At 38.5% G+C, this 25,000-nt stretch overlaps 1 protein-coding gene across 1 annotated transcript in view; it reads right to left on the reverse strand.

Annotated features, from left to right (window-relative positions):
* The window catches only part of SRRM1 (serine and arginine repetitive matrix 1), a 34,012-nt gene that overhangs the window by 1,686 nt on the left and 7,326 nt on the right, over nucleotides 1–25,000 (reverse strand). The window contains 14 exon segments of the mRNA XM_014446484.2: nucleotides 1–27; nucleotides 3,084–3,279; nucleotides 4,037–4,139; nucleotides 4,142–4,500; nucleotides 6,330–6,440; nucleotides 10,613–10,654; nucleotides 11,015–11,159; nucleotides 11,506–11,528; nucleotides 12,108–12,171; nucleotides 12,865–12,945; nucleotides 17,823–18,091; nucleotides 20,542–20,661; nucleotides 21,359–21,553; nucleotides 23,736–23,939. Coding sequence (XP_014301970.1) covers nucleotides 1–27; nucleotides 3,084–3,279; nucleotides 4,037–4,139; nucleotides 4,142–4,500; nucleotides 6,330–6,440; nucleotides 10,613–10,654; nucleotides 11,015–11,159; nucleotides 11,506–11,528; nucleotides 12,108–12,171; nucleotides 12,865–12,945; nucleotides 17,823–18,091; nucleotides 20,542–20,661; nucleotides 21,359–21,553; nucleotides 23,736–23,939 — 1,939 coding nt within the window.

Genomic DNA, 25,000 nt, shown 5'->3' on the forward strand with positions numbered 1-25,000 from the left:
TTCCCCCCCCCCTTTTTGGTCGGATTTCTGAAAACCCAGAAAAATACCAGCAATAAATTATTCTTTAAATTTCTGTCCAATTCCCCCCCCCCCCCCCCCCCCAATTGCTTTTCAGAGAGAGAGGAAGGGAGGGAGGGAGAGAAACATCGATGTGAGAGAGACATATCTGGTTGCCTCCCGCACCTGCAACACAGGTACATGCCCCTGACTGGGAATCGAACCTATGAGCCTTTGGTGTGCAGGCCAACACCCTAACCACTGAGAAACACTGGCCAGGGCCAACTCAACCTTTTATATTCCCAAGGAAATAACTAAATGGACCAGTCTCAAGGCTTCAAAGATATTTTACACAGATTTTAAGAGCTAGAATGAACTGTGACGGGAAACTTTTTTTTTACACAATTTTACCCAACTAACTTCACATTAAACCAGGTTTCCCGACCACAAGCTACCTGTGAGTCAGGGTCAACCTCCAGATGTAAGGAAAAGCGGCATGTCCAATAGAAAGAAAAGTCTCAGAACTCAGACAGGCCTGAGCTGAATTCTGGTTCTTGAACCTGTTAACTATCTGACTTCAAACAAATCTGCTCGACTTTTAAAATGAGCCCTTTTGGGTCAGCTTCTGGGCTCCAAAGGCTCCTAGTTGTGCTTGAGGGTAAGCCCTTTAAAAAAAAATTTTTTTTTAAAAAATTGATTTCAGAGAGGAAGTGAGAGGGAGAGCTAGAAACATCAGTAATTAAAGAGAATCATTGATGGGCTGCTTCCTGCATACCCGCTTCCTGAGGATCAAGCCCACAACCTGGGCATATGCCCTTGACCAGAACTGAACCTGGGACCCTTCAGTCCATAGGCTGACACTCTATCCACTGAGCCAAACCAGCTATGGAAAGAATGCTATCCTTATGTAGCTTGCCAAAGACTAGATCAGTGGTTCTCAACCTTCCTAATGCTGCGACCCTTTAATACAGTTCCTCATGTTGTGGTGACCCCCAACCATAAAATTATTTTCGTTGCTACTTCATAACTGTAATTTTACTACTGTTATAAATCATAATGTAAATATCTGATATGCTATATGTGTTTTCCGATGGTCGCGACCCCCAGGTTGAGAACCGCTGGACTAGATAAAGCAATAAAGTACTTTTCATTCCATCTAGAATTTCACAGGTTTCAACGTTTCTTTTTTTATAGAAACAATGTACAGTTGACTCTTGAAAAATGCAGGGATAAAGGATACCAACCCCCCCTCGAAGTAAAAAATCCACAAATAATGCTGGCCAGATGGCTCGGTTGGAGCATCATCCTGGACACCAAAAGATTTTGGGTTCAATCCCCGGTTGGGGCATGTACAGGAGGCAACAGATTGATGTCTCTCACGTATTGATCACTCTCTTTCTCTCTCAAAATAATCAATAAACATAACCTTGAGGACTTAAAAAAATATACAAATAACATTTTACTCCCCCTAAATTTAATTATAGCCATCTCTCAGTACCCGTGAGGGATTGGTTCCAGAACCCCAAGGATACCAAAATTCACGGATTACCAAATCCCTTAGATAAAATGGCAAAAAACAATGCTTACAGTCAGCCTTCCAACTGTGGATCGAAAATACTGTTTTTGATCCACAGTTAATTGAATTCATTGATGGGAAACTAGGGGGATATGGATGGTCAATCGTGTATTTATTGAGGAAAAAAAATACACTTATAAGTGGACCTGTGCAGTTCAAGAGTCAACTGTATTTCCCCTGTTGAAAAAATAAAAGCATTAAAGTGCAATGAAGAAAAACTCAAATCACTCATCATTTCCCTAACACTGTGGTCAGCAAACTGCGGCTCGCGAGCCACACGCGGCTCTTTGGCCCCTGGAGTGTGGCTCTTCCTAAGCCTTAGGAATACCCTAATTAAGTTAATAACAATGTACCTACCTATATAGTTTAAGTTTAAAAAATTTGGCTCTCAAAAGAAATTTCAATCGTCGTACTGTTGACATTTGGCTCTGTTGACTAATGAGTTTGCCGACCACTGCCCTAACACATAACCCACTGCCAGCAGTCTAGTGTCTTCTTTGTGATATACATTTTTCCTTTATAAAAATATCATATTTATATAGGCACAATCTAAAATAAAAAAATTGCATTGATTTGCATGATCTTAATTAGGCATCCCCAAATGTATCAAACTCTAGAGAAAACAGTAAAAATACTAAAGTGTTTTTCACCTAGATCAGTGATGGCGAACCTATGACACGTGTGTTAGAGGTGACATGCAAACTCATTTTTTTGGTTGATTTTTCTTTGTTAAATAGCATTTAAATATATAAAATAAATATCAAAAATACTAAGTCTTTGTTTTACTATGGTTGCAAATATTAAAAAATTTCTATATGTGACACGGCACCAGAGTTAAGTTAGGGTTTTACAAAATGCTGACACACCGAGCTCAAAAGGTTCGCCATCACTGACCTAGATAATAGAACCATGGGCAATTTTTTCTTTCTGTTTTTCTAGATTTTCTAAAGAGTCCTATCTCAACCACCAAGATTCTGGAGTTTAACAGTGTTAGATATATCACAAATTAGTGGGTTGCTAGAGTACTTTAATGGATTGCTGACGCAACCAACAACACTTAATTTGTACCTCCTTGAAGTCTATCTGAACCACAGAAAATAATGCTCCTCTGAGCTACAAAAGACAAAAAATGTTCTCTGCTTCCAAGTGACCACATTTATAATAAAAAAGTGTAATATGCAAATCGACCGAACAGCAGAACAACTGTCCGGATGACCACGCTATGACATGCACTGGCGCCAGGCCAGCCAAGGCAGGTGTGATGCGATTGGTCAGGGGGCCCCGCCATCGCCCCAGGATCACCCCACAGAGGGAGGCCCAGGTCACCGGCCGAAGGGGCAATCAACTGGGGGGGTGGTGACAGACGCAGGCAGCGCCAGGCCAGGGTGCGAGTTGGGAGCAGGGCCGGGTGCCGGCAGCTGGGGGAAGGAAGGCCTACCCTTGCACGAATTTTGTGCATTGGGCCTCTAGTACAATTATAAACGATGTCCAAAACAGACCAGACACATACCCTCGCCGGTGATGGGCTTGGTGTTGGGCTTTTAGCCTTTTTGACCGGTACCGCTGGTGACCAGTTGGTAGAGGGTGACTGAGACTGGACAGGAGATGGAGGTGCTGGGGGTTTTTTAGCTGCTGGCTCAGGAGATCCTGAGACAGATCGGGAGGATGAGACTCTTCTTACAGATTGAGGGCTTGGTGAGGCAGCTCTAGACAAAGGGAAAAACAAAACAAAACATTTATTATCCAAGAACAGAGATCTTTCCTAAAAGAAAATAACCAACTACCATTATAGAACTAGGTCACAAACTTTAACTCAAATTTATATCATCTAAGTCTCCTGGTATTAAATAGTTCAAGCCTCACAATCCTCTTTCCATTCTGTTAGTGATTCTTTCTGTATGAAATGAGCAATGCCAATTCCTAGTATTTTACTTGACTGCTTTTATCAGTCTTACATAGACATGCAAGGAATATTCTAGCCCTAGCCAGTTTGGCTCAGTGACTAGAGTGTCGGCGTGTGGACTGAAGAGTCCCGGGTGTGATTCCAGTCAAGGGCACATGCCCAGGCTGCAGGCTCAATCCCCAGTAGGGGGCGTGCAGGAGGCAGCCGATCAATGATTCTCATCACTGATGTTTCTATCTCTTTCTCCCTCTCCCTTCTTCTCTGAAATCAATAAAAATATATATATTTTTAAAAAAACACCAAAAATGAAATATTCTATTCATCACTTAAGAGTTTAGAACCAGAAAGAAACCTATGGCATTTAGTTTATGCCATTAGGAACAATCCTGAAAACAGAAAAGGTTCTCTGAATAGTAATCAAAATTTGCTTTACAAGTTTGTATTCACAGCTTATTCTTTCTGTAATTTCATAGTAAAGGGGGGTGAGGAGAGGAGCATTTCAACATAAAGAGAGCTATGCAAGTTAATGTTCCTAATCAAAGAGCATAATATATCTTTACTTTTTTGTCTTTTTGGGTTCCGGCGTCCTGGAGACTCTCCTAATGGGCCTAGTACTTGGAGATGGGGATTGCCTTCTTTGGGGTGATGATGAGGCTCCTCTCGAACGGGTGGAGGACTTGAGGAGGGCTGAGGAGCTCGAGGCCGTGGCGAGGGCGAATGCCGTTTGTTTGGTTGTGGTGACCGGACCTCCCGCGTAGATCGGCCTGGGGAAGACCCTTTCCTATGCTTTGATGACAATGAAGGTGAACGTCTTTTGTTGGCTGGGGAGCTTCTTTGTTTGGGAGGTGGAGAATGGGAGACACGACGCTTTGGTGGTGGAGATGGTGATGCCCTTCGTTTAGGAGGGGGTGGGGGAGAAGCCGTTCTTCTCTTTGGAGGTGGGGAAGGAGAATATCTCCTCTGTATTGGAGGAGAGTATCTTCTTGGGGAAGGTGAGCGCCGACGAGGGGGAGGAGAAGGAGTCCTATAGGAAAAATACATCATTAAGCTGGAAGGTCCAACAAGAAATAGTATACAAAGAAAACTAACCAGTAATCATGGCAATATAGGCACATCTCAGATACTTCGGATTCTGTTTCCTATCATTGCAATACAGCAAATATTGCAATAAATCATGTAAGCCCTCACCGGTTTGGCTCAGTGGATAGAGCGTCGGCCTGCAGACTGAAGGGTCCCAGGTTCGATTCCGGTCAAGGGCATGTGCCCTGGTTGTGGGCATATCCCCAGTGGGGGGTGTGCAGGAGGCAACTGATCGATGTTTCTCTCTCATCGATGTTTCTAACTCTCTATCCCTCTCCCTTCCTCTCTGTAAAAAAATCAATAAAATATATTTTAAAAAAAAATAAATCAAGTAAAATAAATTTATTGGTTTCCCAGTGCATATAAGTTATGCTTATACCATACTGTAATCTATTAAGTGTGCAATAGCACATTTCTTTAAAAAACAGTGTATATACAGTTATTTAAAAATATTTTATTGCTAAAAAATGCTCACCATCATCTGAGCCATTTTTTTTGTTGGTGGTGGATCTTTGCTCAGTGTTGATGAAAATGCAATATTTGCAGAGTGCAATAAAATGAGGTACTTGCGTGTATTGTACTAGCACCAGGCAAAGGGAGTATTTTTTAAATGCTATACCTTTATCTTTATTTAAGTAAAAACATCACAATAAAATTCCTGTTTATCATAAAGTACTACAATAACCAGAATTTTGTATTATTTTCCACACAAACAACTGTAAACCTACTTTTGCCCCATATTAAATAGTGTTCCTACCTTTAAATTGACTTCTCTGTATCGATGTGACTCAGATACCATAAAAGCGAGCTATTTAAAGTGTACATTTTGCCCACCCCTTGTGGCTCAGTGGTTGAGCGTTGACCTATGAACCAAAAGGTCAAGGTTCAATTCCTGGTCAGCGCACATTCCCAGGGTTCGGACTCAATCCCCAGTAGGGGGTGTGCAAGAGGGAGCTGATCAATGAATCTCTCTAATCTGATGCTTCTCTCTCTTCCTTTCCCTTGCTCTCTAAAATCAAAGGTCCCAGGTTCGATTCCAGTCAAGGGTACATGCCTGGGTTGTGTACTTGGTCCCCAGTAGGGGGTGTGCAGGAGGCAGGCAATCAATGATTCTCATCATTGATGTTTCTATCCCTCTCTCCCTTCCTGTCTAAAAATATATCTTAAAAAAATATTTTTTAAGAGTATAAAGTGTACATTTCAATGGTTTTTAGTATATTTGTAGTTGTATAACCATTATCACTCCCCATTCCCACCTAGACACCACTAAATCCACTTTGTATCTATAGATTTGTGTTCTGAATTTTTCATATAAATGGAATCATATATGTGGTGTTTTCTGAATGGCTGAGCAATATCACTCTAAGCTATTTCAATCATAAAGGCTCAAACGTGCTCTAATTAAGATTCATCAAGGGTGGCAGGGGGAGATCAACCAAAGGACTTGTATGCATGCATGTAAGTATAACCAATGGACACAGACACTAGGGGGTGAGGGCATGAGTGGGGAGGTGGGGGCAATAGGGGGATAAGGTCACATATATAATACCTTAATCAATAAAGAAAAAAAAGGATTCATCAAAGATGGACCCACAGTAATGTGGTGAAGGCCTGGGTAGGGTGGGGGCTGGGTGGAAGAGGATAAAAAGGGGGAGATTGGGGGACAGCTGTAATACTGTCAACAAAGATATTTAATGATCTTAATAACTATATAGATAAATAAGCAAACGAAGTTGCTCTAATGAACTCCAACAAACATATCCGATAAAATACCTTCGTCTTGGTGGCGGTGTGGGAGACCTACGCCGCCGAGGAGGTGGAGCAGGAGAGGGAGAACGTCGCCTTCTGGTGGGTGGTGGGGAGGGACTTCTCCTGCGTCGACCACTGCACCAAAGAATTATAGTTGATTCTGAGTTAGTAGCATTTATAATTAAGTTATCTAGATGACACCATTTCAATCATTATTAACCCAAAGTGCAGCAACTGTTACTCTATCCCTCAGAGCAGTAGTTTTCAAATTAGAGTTCAAGACTATTAGTCAAGACCCTGGGGTTATGAACCACCATTTTTAAAGGATAGAAAATCAGAATGTTGCTTGCAGTAAGGATAAATATTTTTTATGAAATCTTTGTTTCAGTATATAAATATGTAGTCAGGGTCATGATATAAAATATTCTTAACGTGATGAAGGGAAAAAAGTTTGGAAGCAGATCCTTAAGAGAATTGTTTTGAAATTGGCACACACCAGAATCGCCTGGGAAACTTATCTGAGCTTTGCATTCATCAGGTCTGGGCTGTGGTCTAGCCAGTGTATTTTGAAAAGACTCTCAAGGTGATTTTCCAATACCTTACTAGAAACAACTGCACTGAAGCCTAGAAAAATTTAATGTTCAAAACAGATATTTTGAATTTAACACTTATCAGTGGCTTAAGGCCTAAAATCTGGGTGTCATAGCTCCAAATTCTTGAGTTTTAAAATGTACACTGCTCAAGAGTTGCATACTGTTAACTGAAAACACTATCCCCAAAGGCAAAGGATAAAAGTTGTCTGAGCACTAAAACTACCACTGGGATTGATTTGGTTAAAATACAGGTAAGGACCATATAAACCCAATGCTGAGCTTAACAATTCACTTAACCAACATAAAAGCACATCTGAAATATACAGATTATATCAATTCATAGCCATCTTCCTAAAGATATATTAAAATATATACTAAACCAGTGTGCCACCTTTTGGGTAAATTTGTAATTACAAGTAGCCAAACAATATAATTAATTTCTTGTCCAGAACAGTATTGGTGCTGTCCTTGAGGTCTGAGGAGCTCGAGGCCATGCTCCTCATATTTCCTATGAATCTGGAAATATTTTCTAAAGTTTATTGGTCTTGGTTCCCTTTAAAATTAAGAAGAGTCCTGTTACCAGAGAAAATCCTGAAATTATTAAATTAAAATTTGTATTTGTTTATGCCTTGTGTGGACTAAAACTTCACTTTGAATAGATTTAAAATAAAAGCTACAAGAGGCAAAGATATCAAGACAGATAAGCTTTAGATGAGTGAAATGTAGGCGTTGAACTATTAATTACAAAAAAAAGGACAGTTTTAAAGGGGAAGCCACTTATCAACAGGGTTAATCAGAATTATGGGACCAAGAGAAATAGGATGACTACAGTACTGTTTCATCAACAGGTAATGAAGATTTCAAATGGGTTTTTGACTTAAAAAGAAGAAAAGCAAAGGTTTATATTCACAAACTTTGAGGGTGAGATGACTTAAACCAGAACTCCCAATATGCTATCAATAGGCCTAATAGCATAAGAGGCTATTTACTGATTATGTAGCTTCTCTTTTAAAAATTCTCCCAATTTGTTTGCAAAACATTAAACAAAGAGTCTCATTAAAATTGAACTCAGATGAATCTATCTATGAGATATTTATTCTGCGCCTTAGTTTCATTTGTAAAATGAAATAACTAAAGGTCCCTTTCAATAATGACCTTCATCTGGTTTCCTGTGTTTCTATGTGAGAAAATAACTGAAAAGAGAATAAATAAAACCATAACCAAAGTAGCATAACCTAAGGAACTGCCAGAAAAATCTGATAATCACTTATAACTGGAATCTTGATACCACATGATTCTATGACCCGAAAGCTCTAGTTTTTTTTAACTGATCTGGTAAGGCACACATTTCAGGGATTAAAAGAAAAAAAGCTAAGCATTTTCTAGTTACCCTGAACACTAATGTCAAACCAAGCCTTCAAATGTGTGTAGAAATTGTTGAATAGAAAGTTTCCCTCCTAAAAACTGTGTGAGAACGTTTTCAGTAAGTTTCAATTTGATGTGTAGCCCTTAGCCTCTCAAGCATTTAGGAATAGACAAGTCTCATAACAAGGGGCCAACTTGCTATCTCTGCAGTGACGTCTTCAGAACAATCTCATTTCACTAGCCACATTGGTGATGGGAGGTAAAAAGTTATAGATGTGACAACTACAGTAAGTATGATCAATATACCGTATCCTTTAATTTAAAGGAGTATTCAATCCCCAAAGACGAGTGTTTAAGAGCATGAAAAATGTTACTGTTTTTTGTTTAAACTTCATATATATATGAATGAAACCAGGCTGTGTTTCCCCTCTTAAAACACTATAAATATTGAAGCATGATTCCAATTAATTATTTCTACATCTCTAAATCCCAGACACCTGATTGCAATTTCTAACATCACTAAACTTGAGGCTACTAGTATAATTTAGTACCTTTTATTTTTTATATATATTTTTATTGATTTCTGAGAGGAAGGGAGAGAGGGAGAGAGAGATAGAAACATCAATGATGAGAGAGAATCATGGATCGGCTGCCTCCTGCACACTCCCTACTGGGGATCGAGCCCGAAACCCGGGCATGTGCCCATGACGGGAATTGAACCCGGGACTCTTCAGTCTGCAGGCCGACACTCTATCCACTGAGCCAAACCAGCTAGGGCAGTACCTTTTAAAATGTGGATACACAAAACAAAAACATCCTGGTGTAGCGTAATAAACATTAGCGTTGATTTCACTGTAATGAGAAATCTCTTTTCCAGTAAAGAAAATAGTTCCAAAAAAAAAAAAAAAAAAGAAAATAGTTCCATAATTTGGGGAGTGGGAGAAATCTTACCACTAAACTGATTTTGTAAAGTATACTAATCTATCAAGTTGATGAATAAAGAAGCCAGGGTTAATTACAGCTGGGTACAGAATACCTTAGCACAGGCAGGGGTGGGCAAACTTTTGGACTCGAGGACCACAATGGGTTCTTAAACTGGACCGGAGGGCCGGAACAAAAGCATGGATGGAGTGTTTGTGTGAACTAATATAAATTCAAAGTAAACATCATTACATAAAAGGGTACGGTCTTTTTTTTTTTTTAGTTTTATTCATTTCAAACGGTCCGGATCCGGCCCGCGGGCCATAGTTTGCCCACGGCTGCCCTAGCATCTAAAGCAGTGGTTCTCAACCTTCTGGCCCATTAAAAACAGTTCCTCATGTTGTGATGCAACCATAAAATTATTTTCGTTGCTACTTCATAACTGTAATGTTGCTACTGTTATGAATCATAATATAAGTATCTGATATGCAGGATGGTCTTAGGCGACCCCTGTGAAAGGGTCGTTCGACCGCCAAAGGGGTCGAGACCCACAGGTTGAGAACCGCTGATCTAAAGTTATCTTGTTTTAGGTTTTCATTTTTTAATTGAGAAGTAATAGTTACGTTCATGGCACAAATATACTGCTTAGGCTCCACTACAAACATTGCTGACTGGTTGTAAAGAACCTTTCCAAGAAAACCCTTTTATTAATGAGACTACCTAAAAGAACATAGCTTCAAAAACTGAGCCAAAGTAAGACAATGAGAGTTTCAGGAAGAACAAATACTTAGAAATTAAGTGGCAGCTAAACCTCCGCAAACAGAAGACCAGTGAAGATATAGTCTAGGGCTATGTCAATGGCACAGGTAAGACCTAGCTTTGTTACTTTGTAACTCTAAAAACTCACTTTACTACTTCCGGGCCTGTTTATTTCAGCATGAGATAGGCCTACATTAAAGATTTCTAGGTATGATTTGACTTTAAAATGTTAGGTTTCATGGTCACCCAGACACTGATAATCAAAAAGGGGTCAATGAAAATATGCAAACCTACCTTCCTACCATAGGAAGCACTGAGCAAAGGCCAAAACCTTGCATTCCTTTTTCACTTTTTGAAGCCTCTCCATAGTTTTTCTTGCCTTCCCTAGTGTCACCATCAAGTCCTTCCCCACTAAATCTGAGGTGCTATTACTACAAATACTTTAACTGCACAAAAATATAAGTTCAAATAACTCTCTAAAATGAACAGTATATACAATTCTATCATTATATTGATGTGTAAAGAAGTATAATTAAAAACTAAAACTGAGCACCTTTTCCACAGCCACACATTGTGTACCTAGGAATGGAATAAGGTTACCTAAACAGTAAATTAAGTCACTAAAACTTTGACATGTAATCCTAAGTTACAAAGTAGTGTCTAACCAACCTTTTAGTCATTGGCGATTGCCATCGCTTTCCCATCTGCATCCTGAGAGCAGTGGAGAAAAACAAATGTCAAGAATTCCATTCACCAAATTATTCACTTCAATGGCATTAAGTATCACTAATGGAGATATATTTTTTAAAAAGGAATCAATGCTATCATTTAACTGGTATTCTTTTTGTCATGCACACATATCACATGGTGGTATAAACCTTACAAAGTTCTCATTAATTAGCTAATAATCACCAAACAATGCAACCCCCTACCCAACAAAATGTGACCATTTCCTTCTGTCCTGGAAATGGAGTTAGCCAAATTCTACAATAAGCCCATAGCCCATCCCTTAACTTATGAAGTTTCATCATACAGAACACAGCAATGAAGCTACTGAAGAAAAGACATTACCGAGGGGAAGCCTCTTTCTGGCGTTTTCGAGGTGATGGAGAGGCACTCCGGGAAGGGGAATGTCTCCGCCGCCTGCCTACCTCACCATTCTTCACATGGGACCTCTTGGGTCGCTCTTCTTCTGAGGAAGATGAGGAGCCAGAATCTATAATTACACAACAAACAAAATATTACAGCAAGTCTGTGCTTAAAAGTCTGTCCACATTTTCTGAATCTAAGTGGATGGAGTGTCTAAAGCAGGGGTCCTCAAACTTTTTAAACAGGGGGCCAGTTCACTGTCCCTCAGACCGTTGGAGGGCCGGACTATAGTTTAAAAAAAAAAACTATGAACAAATTCCTATGCACACTGCACATAATCATATTTTGAAGTAAAAAAACAAAACGGGAACAAATACAATATTTGTATTTGCATGTGGCCCGCGGGCCGTAGTTTGAGGACCCCTGGTAAAGCAGTGATGGCGAACCTATGACACGCATGTCAGAGGTGACACGTGAACTCATTTTTTGGGTTGATTTTTCTTTGTTAAATGGTATTTAAATATATAAAATAAATATCAAAAATATAAGTCTTTGTTTTACTATGGTTGCAAATATCAAAAAATTTTTATATGTGACACGGCACCAGAGTTAAGTTAGGGTTTTTCAAAATGCTGACATGCCGAATTCAAAAGGTTTGCCATCACTAGTCTAAAGATTAATTACTTTGCCCTAGCTGGTTTGGCTCAATGGATAGAGCATTGGTCCTGCTCAAGGGCACATGCCCGGATTGCAGGCTCGATCCCTACCAATCAATGATTTTCTCTCATCATTGATGCTTCTCTCTCTCTCTCCCTTCCTCTCTGAAATCTATAACAACATAAATAAATTCTGTTTTTTTTAAAAAGGATCAATTACTTTATTTCTATGTAGGTACAAACATATTTCTCCTACATATACTCGCTATCCTGAGGGACATGCGTATCTTCATATATATATGAAGCTTTATGCTATGTAACATATATATTACATATATATAATTCTTTATTGTTGAAAGTATTACATGGGACATGCATATCTTAAGTATTTTTAAATTAGGAAATGCAGGAAGAAAAATCGTCTGTATTGGCGTCTCTGCTGCACAGAATCTGCTGCAGCCATTTTGCCACCTTTATCTTCTTCTGAAAGATGGATGCATTTAGAAAGTGTTTCTTTAGTTATGCATACAGAAAATGTAACATATTCGAATAGGAAAAAGGTCTCTTAAACCAAATGTAACATATTCGAATAGGAAAAAGGTCTCTTAAACCTTTATCTGACTCACACACACACACACACACACACACACACACACACATTTTTTTTTTTACAAAGAAGGAAAAGCTCAAAACGCCAACTTAAATGCTGATTTAAACCATCACCACCAAATGTAATAAAAATAAACTTCTTTAGTCCTGGCCAATGTGGCTCAGTTGGATGGGCGTCATAACATGCACCGAAAGTTTGCGGGTTCGATTCCTGGTCAGGGCACATACCCAGTAGGAGGTGTGAAGGAGGCAGCCGATTGATGTTTTGCTCTCACATCAATGTTTCTCTCTCTCTCCCTCTCTAAAAATAAATTTAAAAAGAACCTAAAGGATGATACTGCTATCCACATTGCAGATGTGAAAGAAATGAGGCTAAGATAAATTAAGTAATTAAACAAACAAAAAGCAGTTAAAGAGTGGAGTCTGGGATTCAAACTAGGTTCGTGTTACTTCAGAGTCCTAGCTCTTAACAACTAATATCCTGTAGTTAATCTTTAACCAGAAGGGATTAATCAAATGTGCTACAAACAGAATTCATCTTAAAACAAACATACACACAGAACTTACCTGATTCAGATAACTCTACTTTTCTAGGCTTGGGTGCTGGTGAAGGGGACTCTCTTTTCTCAGTACCTTTATGTTTTGTCACTAGAAAGAGTACAGAAAAAAACCACTTATAAAAAGAAAACAAAACAAAGCTTCACAGAACATGTTAATACAAAAATGGGGTGACTATTCTCATAAAGAATTTACAGAAAATTACAAAATTTCTGTAAGGACTTTGTCATCACCTGGGCAGTACCTGAAGTAGAAGCAAGAATTTTTAGTACTGCCGAAACCGGTTTGGCTCGGCCAAAACCGGTTTGGCTCAGTGGATAGAGCGTCGGCCTGCGGACTGAAAGGTCCCAGGTTCGTTGGTTGCGGGCACATCCCCAGTGGGAGATGTGCAGGAGGCAGCTGGTCGATGTTTCAGCTGATCGATGTTTCTCTCTCATCGATGTTTCTAACTCTCTATCTCTCTCCCTTCCTCTCTGTAAAAAATCAATAAAATATATTTAAAAAAAAAAAAAAAAGCCCTAATAATGATTTAGAATCTTGAGGTTCACCCAAAAGAAACAATAGTTTAGAGAAATTGGGAGCTGTTTCTGAGTAGAACAAGCTTTATGCTATGTGTAACATCAACTCAGTAAACCTCTGTGTGCCACCTCACAACTTAAAACATTCTAAGGTGGCCTCATCAACACAAAAGCTTTCAAACACCCACTATGAGTAGGTTCAGTAAGTAGGTAATTAAAAATTTTTATCTGCTGAAATTTTCAGAAAAAGATATTTGGTCTGAAGAGGAGGAATAAACTAGCCACCCAAGAGGCTGTAGGTTCTTTATGTACATAGAGCATATATAACCCTCACAATAGCACGAGGGATTTTAAACTACCTATAAAAAAAAGTAGACCTTCACAATAGTGAAAATAATTAAACATGAAGGTTGCAAGGTTCTTTCTAAAGCTCAAAGGGAGGTTAAAAAAAAAAAGCAGCTGCAGCTCTGAAATATAACCATAGTAGTAGGAGAGCTGTGGGTACTTATGAATTATCCAACTTACCTTTTTCCAATTGCAAGGAAAATTATTATAGCAACTACCTTTTGTATGTTTGCTATGTTAAGTACTGTTGCTAATATCACAGTCCCCCTCCTTTTTACGAGAGGTGTGACGTTTAAATACAACTAACCTTGAAGTCATAAGGATAAATTAAGTGAACTAGGATCTGACCCTAACACTCTATTTCTGGATACAGGCTTTAATTTTCAACAACTACTACTTCTGTCTATAATAGCCACCCATTGCTTCAACTTAAAAGTATAGAGAGTTATAACTATTAATCTTATAGATTAACCTGAACATCATTTGACATTACTGTAAGAACTAAACTTGAAGACAATATGATCCCCCTCAGGACCTTTACAACTGTTTGTTTGTTTTTTAATTTAAAGCAATTACCATGGGATGTTTGACCTAGGATACAGATACATTTCATTTAACAAACACTCATATTCAGAATTCTATCAAGACTTATTCAAAGGGCAGTAACTTAAGAGAACTAGTGATCGAAATCAACAATTAAGTCCTAGCCGGTTTGGCATCAGCCTGCAGACTGAAGGGTCCCAGGTTCGATTCCAATCAAGGGCACATGCCTGGGTTTGCGGGCTCGATCCCCAGTAGGGAGTGTGCAGGAGGCAGCCGATCTATGATTCTCTCTCACCATTGATGTTTCTATCTCTCCCTCTCTCTTACTCTCAGAAATCAATAAAAATATATTTAAAATAATAATTAATAATAAATACATAAAAAAGCAATAAAATCTCTGCTAAAGTAGTCAAACTAAAGAATTCACCACTATACTTTTAAAACCACCAGCACTTGAGCCTTGGCCAAGTAGTTGATTAGAGGGTCATCCCAATATTCCAAGGTTGCAGGTTCAATCTTCTATCAGGGCACATACAAGATCAACCAATGAACATATAAAGAAGTGGAACAATAAATCAATGTTTCTCTCTCTCTCCCCCTTGCTATCTTTCTCTAAAATCAATAAATAAATGTTAAAAAAATAAAACAACCAACGTTTTATTAATGATTCTACCTAATAAGCTTTTTGGTCAAACTGATGGACTGGGTAAAGAATGATTAACACCTAATTAGTTATCGTGAAATATGATAGCACTATAAGTGCATTTAAAACCTGTATTTTAATAAATTCAAATAAATAAAATAGAAAGGCTTAAAAATGTTTAGGGATATGAGGCTTTTTTTTTCCTGTTTAGTATTGCCCATTTCTAAAAAATGTTTTTATTGATTTTTTTTTTTGAGAGGGAGGAAAAGGGGGAGGGGGAGAAAAAGTGAGTGAGAGAGGAAGGGAGAGAGAGAGTGAGAGAGAGATCGGTTGCTCGGTTGCTTCCCGTATACACCCTGACTAGAAATTGAACCAGCAACCTTTTGGTGCATGGGATGTCACTCTACCAAATGAGTCACACTGGCCAGGGCTTCCCCATTTTTAAGTGTCAGTTTATCTTCAATGCTTGTAAAAGATTTTATAGACAACCCGTTATCTACAAACCCACATGTTTAAGTTACCACCTTGGAAAACTGGGTTCCAAAATGTGGATGTCAGAATGTATTTTCCCCTAGGAAACATTAAAAGCGTGGTTGTATTTGGAAGATGGCTGGCAACTCCCTACTTAGTAAATAATACAAATTTAACCATACATTATTTACATTTTTTCCTGAAAAAATATGCACTTGGAGTTTTTCCTAACTCAATCTAAATGGCTTAGCTAAAGTAGTCCTTAATTATTGTTAATATAGTCACCATTAGACAAGTATACATTATATACTCCTACTCTGGTTCAATGACTGACTGAATCAGAATATTACTAATATTATAATGTTAATGTCCCATTGAGGTTTGCCCAGATGAGATTTTATCCATCCAAATGTTTTTATTTTTTGTATTCAAGGGGCAAAAATCATTCTAGTATGAAGTCAGAAATCTTCTAAGTCAATTGAAAAACCAGTATTTGGAATTTATTTCAGCAGTCCCTATGAATTCACCACATGCGAATGGGAGGAGACAGGAGAGGGTAGTGGGGGGATAAATGGTGACGGAAAGAGACATGATTTGGGGCAGTGACCACACAATATAATACACAGATGGTGTCTTATAAATTGTACACCTTAAACCTATATAATTGTATTAATCAATGTAACCCCAATAAGTTTAATAATAAAAAAAACTTCCATTACCACAGGTATAGATCCTCTGGTAAACATAATTAACTATCCCACTGATTTCAAAGCACTTCTTTTTGTTCTAAGATACCACTTTAACTATGACATGCCATTGATTACATTATATTCCAAATAATTTACCTCTTAAATCTCCCAAAATACTTTTCCTGCCTCTCTCCCACTCCATTTGCCCATCATCAATAACAGAACCTTCATTGAAAGCCCTGATTGGTGACTACTATATGAATTACAAAAGTAAAGCCTATTACATTTCGATGTCATTGCTCGTATTAGCCATGAAGACTGCAAAAAAAGGAATTTCTGAAATCATGGTACCAGGTGTACAGAAGCCAAAGAATTTCACCCTGCCCTCCATTCCCCTCCTCCAGAAATCAAAACAAGCATTTTGGAGTAGGAGAGTTTGACCAAGTATACATTTTTTAACTGGAAATGAGAACCCAAATTCCAGTCCAGGTTGGCTGACCCTCACCAAATCACTTAACCTGAGAACCTATTTCTTGATGACAATCTCTAAAATTATTTCTAGCTCTGAAATTTCATCACAGATGACTAGGATCATGTTACCATAAAGTTATTCCCAAGTAGTAAGAACCAGTATTCAGCTTCAGTGGTCACAAGGCAGCCTCTGACTACAATGATCACAGAACGTCTCTTTGGCTAGGTCCCAGAATCCATAGGAATAGAACTAGTCCTTTGTCTCCACCATGACCTATTTCTTGCTTATGTACATATTCACTGCGACTTGTTTCTGAAAAGCAGCAGCCTGCTCCCCGCAATAATATATCAAAACACAAGCAGTTCGTACCTATGAAGATTTTTCAAAGGTAACTACTAATTCTTAATAATTAACCTATTTTAACAGGGATGCAGTCCTTCTGTTCAGGTACACTTATTACCCTTTGGCTATATGATGCAAACAGAAAAATCATAACTTGATGTGTTTTTGCAAAGTGACATGTTGCTCCTTAAAATCCAAATTACTATAGCCTCTTTTTAGATTTCCCCCCTCCACCACTACTCACCTTTCAGGTGTCTTATTCTGACCCTAAGCACCAAGGCCCGATTCCATTCAAATAGATCCTATAGTGTGTATTTAATACTAAAGGAACAAACCCCAATAGACCACAACCTTCACTCAAGACTAACACAGTCAATATTCTACTTGCCTGGCAGGATCACAGATCATAAATTCCTCAGAAATCAATCTACAGAATAAAGCAAGAACAAAACGCAAGAACCCTGCCTAGAGCCTAAATTTAAAAAACAAATCAGCTTTTAAGAGGACACCATGTCCTTCCTTAGAGAGCACAATGTGGCCAAGAAAATAATTAAAAAGAATATGAAGTCCTCAAACAAAAAAATCTTCAGGGCTTGGGGAGTTAATTGATCTCATAGTAATACAATGATCCCTTATCATGATGACTCAACTTTGATGTTACCCAAAATCAAACAGCACCGACTAATAATTTATTTCTCTACCTACACAATGCCAGAGGGCATTGCTAAAAACAAAACACATGTAAAGTCTATTACAACAAATCTCAAGAACTTAAAGCAGGAAAGAAAAGGTGAACGGACCTCTGAGCAATTTACAAACACCACAGACAAATACTACCCAGAAACTTCATACTTTGAAAGGTGAAAGGGGTGACCAACAACTGACAAGCAATTCATAAGTAAATGAAGAAAGGATATGTTTATTTGTTTGATTTTTACCTTTACCTGAAGTTCTCCCAGGAGAGACAGAAACACGACTTTTTCTTGTCCGGTTTGACTGCTGGGGTGTCGGGGAATGACGAGTTTTTGGCGGAGGAGTTGCCGGAGGTGATGGCCTATGCCTTCGCCTTGGAGGACTTGCTGAGGGAGACAACCTACGCATTTTTCGAGGGGGGCTGGATGTCCTCTTAGGAGGCTTCTTTGGCGGTGACCGGGAACGAGACGAAGAAGAGGATGAACTACTTCCAGACAAGGATGCTGATGAACGCCTTCTTCTGTGGAATAAAGTGTTCATACTCAGTAACTGCACATTTACAAAGGTTATGTACAGTTTATACAAAAATGCAGCTATTTTTATCCAACTTTTGAGTTTATGTAGCTAAGCAGATAATGAGTTTTAAAAATAGGAAACAAAACCATAACCTACCACAGGTAACAGCTAAAGACTAACTATGAAGAAAGAAATTATTCTGATAAATGTATGTTTGAGTTGTCTTTCCAGTTATAAAATATGCTGAGTGCTAATAACGTAACTAACCAGTCTCATTCTTCCTTAGGAATGATATCAGTGCTTTGGAGTTTGCATACAATGTTCCGGTGGCAAAGTATTTTCCATTTAGTAACAATGTCAAGCAACCTTTAGATGCATTTTTAAAGAGATGCGAAAGATAAGGAATTCATTTAGCTACATAAACTTAGAAGCAGGGGTCTCTCGAATTCTGCGGCAAAATTTGTGTTAAGTTCTGTTGCAATTATGTGTACCTGCAGAATTCACCTTTGGCAGAAGAATTCCTGAGAACCTGAAAAAAAGAAACCCTACCTTAAGTGTGAGATAAAAACTACCTGAAAGGGAATCTTACACAATCTGCAAAATATTTTGATTGCTAAATGGCTCAATTAATAAAACATGCTGTTTGCAAAACTCCAATATAAAAATTAGCTGTTTCCACTAATCCTGTACTAGAAATAGAAAGCACCAGTATTACTTTTCTCCTGAGAAATCAATTTTAGAAGTGTGATGCTTAAACTGCCTGACCATTTATATCAGTCTCATTTATCAACAGTAACATTAATCCTATAATTTTTAATGGTTATAAAAATGGTTCAATTTACCTTGACAACTCATCCCCACAGAAAAATATTATCTTTTAAAAAACTATGGGATTCTAAAAACCCTCAGTTTGCAGGAACAGCAAAAATTATGGAGCTTATTGTTCCCTCTCTTTATTTCCAACTTGATTCGGTCCCCTGAAAACAACCTTAAAAGATTCAAACACAAAAAATTCTGTCCCGAGTATAATCTGAAGCATAACCATCAGAGTTCCTTCTAAAAACACATGAATGCACTGATTGCCAAGAAGGCACAGAACTTTGCTATCAGTGCACCAGGACTCTATTTTGGACAATACAGCAACAATCTTTTTTTAAAAAATATATTTTATTGATTTTTTACAGAGAGGAAGAGTTAGAAACAGAGAAACATCAATCAGCTGCCTCCTGCACACCCCCTACTGGGGATGTGCCCACAACCAAGGTACATGCCCTTGACCGGAATCGAACCTGGGACCCTTTAGATCGCAGGCCGACGCTCTATCCACTGAGCTAAACCGGTTAGGGCAGCAACAATCTTTTTGTTAAAATTGATAGGTCAAACATTTTACTTTGTGCCAACTTTAAGATTTAAAAAAATAGAACATTGTGTATTAACAGGGTTTCTTTAATGTCCAGTCTCTTAAAAAATAACCAGACACCAAACTGCTAAAAGGTTTTATCTATGGAATGGGATTATGGGTAAAGAGAGAGAGAGAAACATAGATTTGTTGTTCCACTTAGTAATGCATGTTGTTTAATTACTGTATGTGTCCTAACTGAGGATCAAACCCACAACCCTGGCACATCATGACGAGGCTCTAACCAACTGAGCCACTGGCCAGGGCTGGGTAATTTTTATTTTTATTTCTGTTTGAATTGTTTATACTAAGTACTCATTTCAGTAAGGACAAAAAGCAAAACAAAACAAACAAAAAAACATTTAAAAAATATAAAAGTATATGCCCGGCTGGAGTGGCTCAGTTAGTTAAGTGGGCTCAATTCCCACTGAGAGCACATGCAAAAAAAGAACTGATCGATGCTTCTCTCTCACATTGCTGCTTCTCTCTTTCTCCTGGAATCTTTATAAGGATGTCCTTGGGTGAGGACTTAAAAATAAATAAATAAAAGTATAATTAACGCAAATAGATTATTTTAATACTGGTAAAAGCAGCTTACTGGCTTTGTTGTCATCTACTGTTCAGAAGCCAGTGGTAACTAAAATCCAAAAAAAGAGGTTAGGTGACTAATTTCGTTACTTCATAAGATTTCTTGGTGGGGCCTGAAAGGATACCTTAACAAGAGGTATCAATAAGATGGTAGGGGGCGGGGTGGGCTGGAGGGGGTTAATGGGGGAAAAGGGGCGCATATGTAATACCTTCACAATAAAGAATTCAACAATTTAAAAAAAATGATAAATTTCTTCTTTTTTATTTTCCAACAATAGACTAGCATTATTTTTCATTGCAAATAACAGCACACCTCAAATGAGATAGGCTCTCTGGAAGACATTACCTATCACACATGAGTTCTTTCTTCCAAGGGGACACTAATATAAAGATTAGCCTAAAATAAACGTATGGTCCACTTCCATACACCTAACAATTTCAAATTAAAAAAAGAAAAGAAAGCTCACCGTCTCACTGGAGATCTACTCCTTCTATGCCTTGGTGGAGGAGGCATTCGTCTTGGTGGAGTTCTTCTTCGAGGAGATGGACGCCTTCTTGGGCTTGGCCGCCTTCTAGGTGAGTATGATCTGCCATAACAAAAAAATTAGGGCCTGAATAAATCAGGAACACAAAATAATCTGTTTGACATAGTTTTCTCAATAGCTATATTTTCAAAAATATTTCATAGGATATAATTCCATTTATGTAGAGATTTTTATGGTGTAAACTGTCCTCAAATTCTCTCTGTAAACCCAAAGAATAACATTTTACTAAATGTTTTCTATTGCTTCGAAACTAGTTACCTATCCTGGCTGGCATGGCTCAGTGGTTGAGTGTTGACCTATGAACCAGAAGGTCACGGTTTGATCCCCGGTCAGGGCTCGATTCCCAGTGTGGGGCTTGTAGGAGGCAGCCAATCAATGATTCTCTCTCACCACTGATGTTTCTTTTCTTTTTTAAATTTTTTTAAAAATTAATTTCAGAGAGGAAGGGAGAGGGAGAGAGAGAGAAACATCAATGATAAGTGAATCCCCCCACACTGGGGATCGAGCCCGCAACCCAGGCATGTGCCCTTGACCGGAATCAAACCTGGGACCCGTCAGTCCGCAGGCCGGCGCTCTATCCACTGAGCCAAACCAGCTAGGGCATCTCCCTCTCCCTTGCTCTCTGAAATCAATAAAATTAAAAAAGAAAGGAAGGAAGAAAGAAATAGTTACCTAACCCTATCTAGGAGAATAGCACATAAAACCTAAGCTCTGTGCAGATCCTAAAGCCACAAATCACCTTGATCTGGATCTATGGCGCCGTCTAGGTCGATTATGAGAAGGAGAGCGAGAACGTGTCCGGGATCTTGATTTGGAACGTGACCGAGATCTTGGTCGGGTCTTCTCCTTTTCCTTTTCTTTTTTGGAATTTTTCTCCGGAGTAGGTTCTTTAGGCTCTGGTACAGGTTCAGGCTTGGGAACTTTCAGGATATCACTATGGAAGAAAAAAACCCCCACAGATTTATTTTCCCCCTCTTCTACTCAGACTCCTAAGTCATATTTTCTTTTATATTTTTATTGATTTCAGAGAGGAAGGGAGGGGGGAAAGAGAGATAGAAACATCAATGATGAGAGAGGATTATTGATCAGCTGCCTCCTACATGCTCCACACTTGGGATCGAGCCCACAACCTGGGCATGTGCCCTGACCAGGAATTGAACCATGACCTCCTAGTTCATAGGCTGATGCTCAACCACTGAGCTACGTCAGCCAGGCTTAAGTCATATTTTAAATGGAAGTTATTTATCTTTGTAAAAAGTTTTTAGCCCTAATACCTGACAAAGGAGGCAAGAGCATACAATGGAGTCAAGACAGTCTCTTCAATAAATGGTGCTGGGAAATTTGGTCAGATACATGCAAAAAAAATGAAACTAGATCACCAACTTACATCATACACAAAAACAAACTCAAAATGGCTAAAGGACGTAAATGTAAGACGGGAAACCATAAAAATCTTAGAAGATTCCATAGGCAGCAAAATATCAGACATATGTTGTAGCAGTACCTTTACTGATAAGCTCCTAGGGCAATGGAGACTAAGGAGAAAATAAACAAATGGACTACATCAAAAGCTTCTGCACAGCAAAAGAAACCATCAACAAAATAACAGGAAAGCCCACTGCATGGGAGAACATATTTGCCAATGATATTTCAAATAAGGGTCTAACCTCCAAAATTGACAGAGAACTCATACAACTTAACAAAAGAAAGATAAACGATCCAAACAAAAATGGGCAAAGGACCTAAGTAGACACTTTTCGAAAGAGGACATACAGAAGGCCAAGAGACATATGAAAACATGTCAAAGTCACTAATCAACCAAGAGATGCAAATCAAAACAACAATGAGGTACCATCTCACGCCTGTCAAAATGGCTATCATCAACAAATCAACCAACAGCAAATGCTGGCGAGGATGCGAAGAAAAAGGAACCCTTGTGCACTTTTGGTGGGAATGCAGACTGGTGCAGCCACTGTGGAAGACAGTATGGAGTTTCCTCAAAAAGTTAAAAAATGGAACTCCCATTTGACCCAGTAATCCCACTTCTAGGAATATATCCCAAGAAACCTGAAACACCAATCAGAAAGGATATATGCACCCCTATGTTCATAGCAGCACAATTTACCATAGCTAAGATTTGGAAGTGCCCATCAGCAGATGAGTGGATTAGAAAAACTGTGGTATGTTTATCTACACAATGGAATACTACACTGCTATAAAAAAGAAGGAACTTTTACCATTTGCAACAGCATGGATGGACCTGGAGAGCATTATGCTAAGCGAAATAAGCCAGCTGGAGAAAGTATCAAATGATCTCACTCATATGTGGAATATAATGATCAACCTAAACTGAGGAACAAAAATAGATCCAGAGACAAATGGGTGGGGGTGTGTGTGTGAGAGAGATCAACCAAATGACTTGTATGCATGCATATTAGCATAACCACTGGACACAGACACTGGGGTGGTGGGGGCGTGCCCTTGGGGATGGGAGTGGGGGGTAGGGGGTCAACTGGGGAAAAAGGAGACATATGTAAAACTTTAAACAATAAAAAAAGTTTTCAGCCCTACTCAGTTGGTTGGGCATCATCCTGTGCACCGAAAGGCTGCTGGGTTTGATTGTCATTCAGGACACATGTCCAGGTTGTAGGGTCAATCCCCCATAGGGGACATGCAGGAGGCAGCGGATTGATGTTTCTCTCTCTCCCCCTTCCTGTCTAAAAAATCAATAAAAAAATTTTTAAGAAATTTTCAAAATCTGTGAAGACTTCTCCGGAGCTCCAAAAGATCAGTGAAATCTAGTGAGAGCAACTAATAATTCTAATTGCATACATTTTCTTAAAGTGCAGGGTTGCCACAATATTAAGAAGAAAAAAAAGCAAGTTATAGTATATAAAATATTTTTTAAAAATACAACCAAAAGAAAGCAGTGGTCACCTGCCAGGCATATTACTTATATTCTCTTACACAATTTTGACTTTTTCTACAAGCTGAATAATTGAAAAATTTTTAAAAATAAATCAAGTAGTTTTGTTTCAAACTTAGGTATTGTATTTGGGTTCACTTAATAACAACCTAAAAGTGTGATATTTATAAATGAATTTTTATGTACTTGCCTAGTAGAAGTGGCCTCTTGTACTGAAGGTTCTTTTATTTTTGCTGATGGTTCTGGGAGCTCAGGAGTTTTTTCCTTCTTTTCTGGAGCAGGGGAAGGACTCCGGCTCTTGGTTCTGTGACGGGGAGATCGAGAATGACTGCGCTTTCTCTCTCTCCTGACAGGGGAAGATCGTCTTCTAGGGGAAGGAGATCTGGATTTGCGTCTAGGATGAAAGCAATTTTTTCAGATTTTTGAATAATGTGGACTGGGGGAGAGGGTCAAAGGCAGAAGTGAAGATTAATCTTTTTAATTAAATCATTACTGTTTATATCTGAGAAGTTCCCTATGGAAATAAGATATCCTATCACATTTACTTAATAGGGAAAGGGCCAAGAAAAAACCAGGAAGGCAAGCAAAACAGTAACATTCTCTGGAATACCGGTTATAAGAGAGAAAAGCATTGACCTGTGACTCTAGATCAGCCGTGGGCAAACTACGTGAAATGAATAAAACTAAAACAAAACAAAACAAAACAAAAAAAAAACGTACCCTTTTATGTAATGATGTTTACTTTGAATTTATATTAGTTTACTTTGAATTTATATTAGTTCACACAAACACTCCGGTCCAGTTTAAGAACCCATTGTGGCCCTCGAGTCAAAAAGTTTGCCCACCCCTGCTCTAGATATTGGTTCTTAATTTGTTCCAGAGATCCTCAAGGAGACCAGAGACCAAATTTTCAGAGGGAAATGATGCTTAAAAGTACAGCTGACTCTTAAACAACGAACGAGGGTATTAGGGGCACCAACCTCTAACTTTTGACTCCCTAAAAACCACTAATAGCCTACTGTTGACCAGAGCATTACCAGTAACAGTCAATTAACACATATTTTGTATAGTATATGTATTGTATACTCTACTCTTATCATAAAGCTATAGAAAAAATATTAATAAAATCATAAGGGAACATAAAAATATCATACTGATATTGTACAGAGAAAATGTATTCCAGAAAATGACCAATGCAGTTAAAACAATAGGTTCTTCACAAGAGAAATATATTAAACTTGTATAAGATAGCCTTTCTGAAAGAGAAGCCCCTCTTTCTTTTCAAGTTTCCCTTAACTTGAAGAGTAGACCTGGTTCATCAATAAGTAATTACCTCTATGATTTGTGCTTAACTCTAGAAAGGTTTTCATATCAAATATATAAATGGAAGGGACAAAGAAATTACCTCCTCCCTAAAAATGAAAAGCCTAATGGAATTTTCACCTTTTACCACAA

Source organism: Myotis lucifugus, unplaced genomic scaffold (genome assembly GCF_000147115.1).
Source record: "Myotis lucifugus unplaced genomic scaffold, Myoluc2.0 scaffold_541, whole genome shotgun sequence".
Classification (NCBI taxonomy): domain Eukaryota; kingdom Metazoa; phylum Chordata; class Mammalia; order Chiroptera; family Vespertilionidae; genus Myotis; species Myotis lucifugus.